At 42.9% G+C, this 8601-nt stretch overlaps 1 protein-coding gene across 1 annotated transcript; it reads right to left on the bottom strand.

Moving 5' to 3' along the window:
- Positions 1 to 508: 508 nt before the first annotated feature.
- On the bottom strand, positions 509 to 7541 carry mdkb (midkine b). The gene is given in 4 exon segments (XM_071327761.1): positions 509 to 531; positions 812 to 976; positions 5608 to 5767; positions 7482 to 7541. Coding segments are annotated over 4 exon segments (408 nt in total).
- Between the last annotated feature and the right edge of the window lie 1060 nt (positions 7542 to 8601).

Below are 8601 nucleotides of genomic sequence, written 5' to 3' on the forward strand. Positions count from 1 at the left end.
GGACTTTTTTTATTTTGGATAAATTTGCTCAAATTTCTATAAACCTGTTTTCACTTTGTCATTATGGGGTATTGATGTAGATTGGAGGAAAAATATGTATTTAATCCATTTTAGAATAAGGCTGTAACGTAACAAAATGTGAAAGTAAATGGGCCTGAATACTTTCCGACTGCACTGTATATGTCAAGTTACCTACTGAAAATAATTGAAACAATAAAAAAAAAAACTTTGAACAAATGAACAAACGACTGATTTCATGTAAATAAATTAGAGACAGAGATTGCTGGGTTGTTGTTTTGAGGAGGACAACGCTCTGAGCTGCAGAGACAGTCTACTTCCCAAATGGCACCCTATTCCCTATATAGTGCACTACTGGTCAATAGGGGGCTATTTGGGACGTAGACAGAGGCACTGTTTGAGTGTTTGTTGAAGGAAGGAGATGATTGTACTACTGAAGTAAGCCAGATGTCACACCTGCTGTTTCTCAGTCAGCTTCCCTCTTTAGTTCTCACTCTCCTCTTGCCTTCTTCCCTGAAGAAATGGAAGAAGAAAAAGACGTGTTTGGATTCAATGAGTGGTATTCTCAGCCAAAGGGGAAATTGCATTTTGATATGGCAGCGATGAAATTCTGTGATTGAAATTCTGTGATCGATTTGTGTTTCATGTTGTTTTGGAGAACCTGCTTTTCCAGTTTAGTGACAAATTCATACCTACTAAAAAGTATGCTAAACATCTGTATTCTGCATCCCTTTAACAAACCAGTGTTGCCCGCTAGGTTTGTCCTACGGTGGTCTATTGAGATCCGACCTACCTTTTCCTCCCTTCCCCTTTGGCCTGGAGGAGCAGGGCTTGGTCACCTAGATGGTGGCCTCGCAGTCTAACTTGAACAGGTCTTTCTTCAGGCTTCCTGACCGGCTCTTGGTGCCGGTGGTTGTGTCACACTCTCCCCAGTTGGTGAACCTGTACTTGCAGTCAGCTAGACTACTTGGTCGTATTCTCGCAGGGCAGAAATCTCAGAGATCAATTGGTAAACTGATTTACCACCCCAAGATATCCCTACACAATGTCTAGTTGCGCCCCTACTGGATGTAAACTACAGGTGTAATGGCTGTGCTCAATGCAATGGCACTTATAAATGCAGATCCTTCAAACACCCCCAAACAGGGAAACAGATCCCAATCAAAGGTATTATCATGTGTTCCACTAGGGCAGGTATTTATTTTATAACTTGTCCTTGTGGTAAAAATGATGTGGGTAAAACAAAGTGCAAATTAAAAATACAAATCTCGGAGCATCGTAGCACCATTAGGTGGAAAAACTCGACTTACCCAGTTGAGGCACACTTTTTGGAAGCAAACCACTTGATTTTGTCTCTACGTTATATCGGCATCGAACATGTCACCCTCCCTAGGAGAGGGGGTGACTTCGATAATTTATTGTTAAAAACGAGAGGCTGCCTGGATCTTTAATTTAAAGACCCTTGCTCTCTTCAACGTAGACGTTGATCTGAAGCCATTCTTGTGATGATTTTGCTATTGTAAATGTTTGTAGGCTTATGTAGCCAAATTGTATCTATGATCGTACACGATCCATTTACAGTGGGGCAAAAAAGTATTTAGTCAGCCACCAATTGTGCAAGTTCTCCCACTTAAAAAGATGAGAGGCCTGTAAATTTCATCATAGCTACACGTCAACTATGACAGACAAAATGAGAAAAAAAATCCAGAAAATCACATTGTAGGATTTTTAATGAATTTATTTGCAAATTATGGTGGAAAATAAGTATTTGGTCAATAACAAAAGTTTCTCAATACTTTGTTATATACCCTTTGTTGGCAATGACAGAGGTCAAACGTTTTCTTTAAGTCTTCACACACTGTTGCTGGTATTTTGGCCCATTCCTCCATGCAGATCTCCTCTAGAGCAGTGATGTTTTGGGGCTGTTGCTGGGCAACACGGACTTTCAACTCCCTTCAAAGATTTATGGGGTTGAGATCTGGGGACTGGCCAGGCCACTCCAGGACCTTGAAATGCTTCTTACGAAGCCACTCCTTCATTGCCCGGGCGGTGTGTTTGGGATCATTGTCATGCTGAAAGACCCAACCACGTTTCATCTTCAATGCCCTTGCTGATGGAAGGAGGTTTTCACTCAAAATCTCACGATACATGGCCCCATTCATTCTTTCCTTTACACGGATCAGTCGTCCTGGTCCCTTTGCAGAAAAACAGCCCCAAAGCATGATGTTTCCACCCCCATGCTTCACAGTAGGTATGGTGTTCTTTGGATGCAACTCAGCATTCTTTGTCCTCCAAACACGACGAGTTGAGTTTACCAAAAAGTTATATTTTGGTTTCATCTGACCATATGACATTCTCCCAATCTTCTTCTGGATCATCCAAATGCTCTCTAGCAAACTTCAGACGGGCCTGGACATGTACTGGCTTAAGCAGGGGGACACGTCTGGCACTGCAGGATTTGAGTCCCTTTGTTACTTTGGTCCCAGCTCTCTGCAGGTCATTCACTAGGTCCCCCCGTGTGGTTCTGGGATTTTTGCTCACCGTTCTTGTGATCATTCTGACCCCACGGGGTGAGATCTTGCGTGGAGCCCCAGATCGAGGGAGATTATCAGTGGTCTTGTATGTCTTCCATTTCCTAATAATTGCTCCCACAGTTGATTTCTTCAAACCAAGCTGCTTACCTATTGCAGATTCAGTCTTCCCAGCCTGGTGCAGGTCTACAATTTTGTTTGTGTCCTTTGACAGCTTTTTGGTCTTGGCCATAGTGGAGTTTGGAGTGTGACTGTTTGAGGTTGTGGACAGGTGTCTTTTATACTGATAACAAGTTCAAACAGGTGCCATTAATACAGGTAACGAGTGGAGGACACAGGAGCCTCTTAAAGAAGAAGTTACAGGTCTGTGAGAGACAGAGATCTTGCTTGTTTGTTTGTAGGTGACCAAATACTTATTTTCCACGATCATTTGCAAATAAATTCATTAAAAATCCTACAATGTGATTTTCTGGATTTCTTTTTCTCATTTTGTCTGTCATAGTTGTAGTGTACCTATGATGAAATTTACAAGCTTCTCATCTTTTTAAGTGGGAGAACTTGCACAATTGGTGGCTGACTAAATACTTTTTTGCCCCACTATGTTTTTTGTATGCTATTTTATTTTTTTCTCCCTCCCCCCTTTTTTTCTCCCCAATTTCGTGGTATCCAATTGGTAGTAGTTACAGTCTTGTCTCATCGCTGCAACTCCCGTACGGAGTCGGGAGAGGTGAAGGTCGAGAGCAATGTGTCCTCCGAAACACAACCCAACCTAGCCGCACTGCTTCTTGACACAACACACATCCAACCCGGAAGCCAGCGGCACCAATGTGTCGGAGGAAACATCGTACACCTGGCGACCTGGTCAGCGTGCACTGCGCCCGGCCCGCCACAGGAGTCGCTAGTGCGCGATGAGACAAGGATATCCCTGCCAGCCAAACCTCCCCTAACCCAGACAACGCTGGGCCAATTGTGCATCGCCCCATGGACCTCCCGGTCGCGGCCGGCTGCGACAGAGCCTGGGCTCGAACCCAGAATCTCTGGTGGCACAGCTAGCACTGCGATGCAGTGCCTTAGACCATTATGCTATTTTAATATAATGAGAATTAACCAATGATATCAGGCCACACCCGGCCATGATTACAGACACCTGTGTGTGTGTCTTCTGACACTATATAAACAAGTCAGTGTTTGTCATAATACCCTGATGAAGACAGCTTGCCTGTCGAAACGTTGGACATTACATTTTTGCATCTGAGCTCCTAGAGTGTGCGGCTCTCCTTTATTTTCAAGTGTTCCACTCCGCTAGCCAGCACCTCGCCTAAATAGGTGTGCTTTTCTTTCACCTCTAGCTAGAAAGAAATACCAAATATTTAATAAAAAATATCCCCCCCAAAAAAAGTTATTCGAATTCCGTTATGATTAGGGCCCAGAGTTCTTCCTGACCCCGATGAGACCTGACCAGTGATCACTAAATAACTATGTGCCTAGTTACAGTATGATGACGGTACAGAACGCAGATACATGTATTATATTCAGTATACAGTGCATTTGGAAAGTATCAAGACCACATAATGACCAAGCAAAAATAAGTTTAAGAATTTTTGAAAAATGTATTAAAAATAAAAAACAGATACCTTATTTACATAAGTATTCAGACCCTTTGCTATGAGACCCGAAATTGAGCTCAGGTGCATCCAGTTTCCATTGATCATCCTTGAGATGTTTCTACAACTTAATTGGAGTCCACCTGTGGTAAATTCAATTGATTGGACATGATTTGGTAAGGCACACACCTGTCTATATAAAGTCCCATAGTTGACAGTGCAAATCAGAGCAAAAACCAAGCCATGAGGTCGAAGGAATTGTCCTTAGAGCTCCGAGACAGGATTGTGTAGAGGCACAGATCTGGGGAATGGTACCAAAACATTTCTGTAGCATTGAGGGTCCCCAAGAACACAGTGGCATCCATCATTCTTAAATGGAGGAAGTTAGGAAGCACGAAGACATTTCATAGAGCTGGCCGCCCGGCCAAACTGAGCAATTGGGGGAGAAGGGCCTTGGTCAGGGATGTGACCAAGAACCAGATGGTCACTCTGACAGAGCTCCAGAGTTCCTCTGTGGAGATGGAAGAACCTTCCAGAAGGACAACCATCTCTGCAGCATTCCATCAATCAGGCCTTTATGGTAGAGTGGCCAGACGGAAGCAACTCCTCAATAAAAGGCACATGACAGCCCACTAGGAGTTTGCAAAAAGGCATATAAAGGACTCAGACCATAAGAAACAAGATTCTCTGGTCTGATGAAACCAAGATTGAACTAATTGGCCTGAATGCCAAGAGTCACGACTGGAAGAAACCTGGCACGATCCCTATGGTGAAGCATGGTGGTGGCAGCATCATACTGTGGCAATGTTTTTCAGCGGCAGGGACAGGGAGACTAGTCAAGATTGAGGGAAAGATTAATGGAGCAAAGTACAGAGAGATCCTTGATGAAAACCTGCTCTAGAGTGCTCAGGACCTCAGATTGGGGTGAGGATTCACCTTCCAACAGGACAATGACCCTAAGCACACAGCCAAGACAATTCAGGAGTGGCTTTGGGACACGTCTCTGAATGTCATTGAGTGGCCCAGTCGGAGCCCGGACTTGAAGCCGATTAAACATCTCTGGAGAGACCTGAAAATAGCTGTGCAGTGACGCTTCCCATCCAACCTGACGAAAGCTTGAGATGATCTGCAGAGAAGAATGGAAAAAAACTCCCCAAATACAGGTGTGCCAAGCTTGCAGCGTCATACCCAACAAGACCCCAGGCTGTAATCGCTGCCAAAGGTGCTTCAACAAAGTACTGAGTAAAGGGTCTGAAAACGTATGTAAATGTGATATTTCCAGTTTTCTTTGTTTTATACATTTGCAAAAATATCTACAAACCTGTTTTTTTCCCAATCCATTTTAGAGTAAAGCTGTAATGTCACAAAATGTGGGAAAAGTCAAGGGGTCTGAATACTTTCCAAATGCACATGCCAGGACCACAGTTCATTTCCAACATTTGCACTCTTACCACCAAAGGCCTTCTTCCAGTTGCAAGGGATATTGCATTGTTTGGTGGTGTGCTCACCGCAGGTGGCCTCACAGAACCCATCTCCACAGTCACCAGCGTTGGGAACACATTTGACAAAGCACTTCAACGCACTCTGCTTTGCCCCCCTCTTTGGCTTTCTGACCTGTGGTCACCCAAAGATGACAGACATTTGTCGTGACAAAACATAACATAGGTAAACATGGGCTCCTTCAAAGGGATGTACAGTTGAAGTTGGAAGTTTACATACACTTGGGGTCATTAAAACTCATTTTTTTCAACCACTCCACAAATTTCTTGCTAACAAACTATAGTTTTGGCAAACTACTTTGTGCATGACACAAGTAATTTTCCAACAAATGTTTACAGACAGATTATTTCACTGTATCACAATTCCAGTGGGTCAGAAGTGTACATACACTAAGTTGACTGTGCCTTTAAACAGCTTGGAAAATTCCAGAAAATTATGTCATGCTTTAGAAGCTTCCGATAGGCTAATTGACATCATTTGAGTCAATTGGAGGTGTATCTGTGGATGTATTTCAAGGCCTACCTTCAAACTCTGTGCCTCTTTGCTTGACATCATAGGAAAATCTAAAGAAATCAGCCAAGACCTCAGAAAAAAAATTGTAGACCTCCACAAGTCTGGTTCATCCTTGGGAGCAATTTCCAAACGCCTGAAGTACCACGTTCATCTGTACAAGCAAGTATAAACACCATGAGACCACGCAGCCGTCATACCTCTCAGGAAGGAGACATGTTCTGTCTCCTAGAGATGAACGTACTTTGGTGCGAAAAGTGCCAATCAATCCCAGAACAACAGCAAAGGACCTTGTGAAGATGCTGGAGGAAAGTATCTATTTCCACAGTAAATCGAGTCCTATATCGACATAACCTGAAAGGCCGCTCAGCAAGGAAGAAGCCACTGCTCCAAAACTGCCATAAAAAAGCCAGACTATGGTTTGCAACTGCACATGGGGACAAAGATCGTACTTTTTGGAGATGAAACAAAATAGAACCGTTTGGCCATAATGACCATCATTATGTTTGGAGGAAAATGGGGGAGGCTTCAAAGCCGAAGAACACCATCCCCACCGTGAAGCACGGGGGTGGCAGCATCGTGTTGTGGGGGTGCTTTGCTGCAGGAGGGACTGGTGCACTTCACAAAATAGATGGCTTCATGAGGAAGGAAAATGATGTAGATATATTGAAGCAGCATTTCAAGACATCAGTCAGGAAGTTAAAGCTTGGTCGCAAATGGGTCTTCCAAATGGACAATGACCCCAAGCATACTTCCAAAGTTGTGGCAAAATGGCTTAAGGACAACAAAGTCAAGGTATTGGAGTGGCCATCACAAAGCCCTGACCTGTGGGCAGAACTGAAAAAGTGTGTGCGAGCAAGGAGGCCTACAAACCTGACTCAGTTACACCAGCTCTGTCAGGAGGAATGGGCCAAAATTCACCCAACTTATTGTGGGAAGCCTGTGGAAGGCTACCCGAAACATTTGATCCAAGTTAAACAATTTAAAGGCAATGCTACCAAATACTAATTGGGTGTATGTAAACTTCTGACCCACTGGGAATGTGATGAAATAAATAAAAGCTGAAATAAGTAATTCTCTCTACTATTATTCTGACATTTCACATTCTTAAAATAAAGTGGTGATCCTAACTGACCTAAGACAGGGAATTTTTACTATGATTAAAAGTCAGGAATTGTGAACAACTGAGTTTAAATATATTTGGCTAAGGTGTATGTAAACTTCCGACTTCACCTGTATTTAGTTAAATCTGAAATACTGTACACAATGTAGTTTTATCACATTTCTCACCTTTTTTGTCACCATGTTTGTGTCCCGCCTCTACTGTGACCATCAAGACCACAAGCAGCACAAGTGTCATTGAGAACTGTCCTCGCATTCTGTGGAGAGAAAATGTAATATCATTATCAACATTTGACTAGAAAGTATATGAGCCACTGGGCTAAAAGAGATGGTCAAAAACCATTATGGTTCCATCTATGCAGGGACGTCAATTGGGTACGGCAGTCACCATATCCCAGATCAGGTATTCCCAAACTGGGGTACGCGCAATGCCGTCGGGGGTACGCCAAATAAAAGTGATTTTTATTTTTATTCACATTTTCAAACAGTCCATTTATAATTTCCAATGGGGCTTCCGGGTTGGATGTGTGTTGTGTCAAGAAGCAGTGCGGCTAGGTTGGGTTGTGTTTTGGAGGACGCATGGCTCTCGACCGTCGCCTCTCGAGTCCGTACGGGAGTTGCAGCGATGAGACAAGACTAACTCCTACCAATTGGATACCACGAAATTGGGGAGATTTTTTTAAATTATAAATAAAATAAAACATTTTCCAAACCAGCAGAGGCGTCACAAAAGTCAGAAATAGCGATAAAATAAATCAGCTACACAACAAAATGGTCGTTGTGTTCAATAAAGTCCTTCTTTATATCCCAAAAAAGTCAGTTTAGTTGGCGCGTTTGATTCAGTAATTCACCTGTTCCACTAGTTCAACATGCATACAAAGGAATCCCAAAAGTTACCAATAAACTTCATCCAAACAAGTCAAACAACGTTTCTAATCAATCCTCAGGTACCCTAATATGTAAATAAACGATAAAGTTTAGGACAGAGAATAGTGTGTTCAATACCAGAGATGAATAACGAGGTGCTTGCCCTCATCCACGCGCGCCACAAGACTACAGTCAAAATGAGAGCCACCTAGAAAAACTACAAATTCTAGCTAATTTTCGAAAAAAACAAGCCTGAAAACCTTTCTAAAGACTGTTGACATCTAGTGGAAGCCATAGGAACTGCAATCTGGGAGGATTTCGTTTGAATTTCCCATAGACAAGCATTTTCAATGGGTGGTGACCTCCCCCCAAAAAATTCCAGATGGATTCTCCTCAGGTTCTTGCCTTCCATATCAGTTCTGTTATACTCACAGACATTATTTTAACAG

The sequence above is a fragment of the Salvelinus alpinus genome, chromosome 9, assembly GCF_045679555.1.
Source record: "Salvelinus alpinus chromosome 9, SLU_Salpinus.1, whole genome shotgun sequence".
NCBI classification, from domain to species: domain Eukaryota; kingdom Metazoa; phylum Chordata; class Actinopteri; order Salmoniformes; family Salmonidae; genus Salvelinus; species Salvelinus alpinus.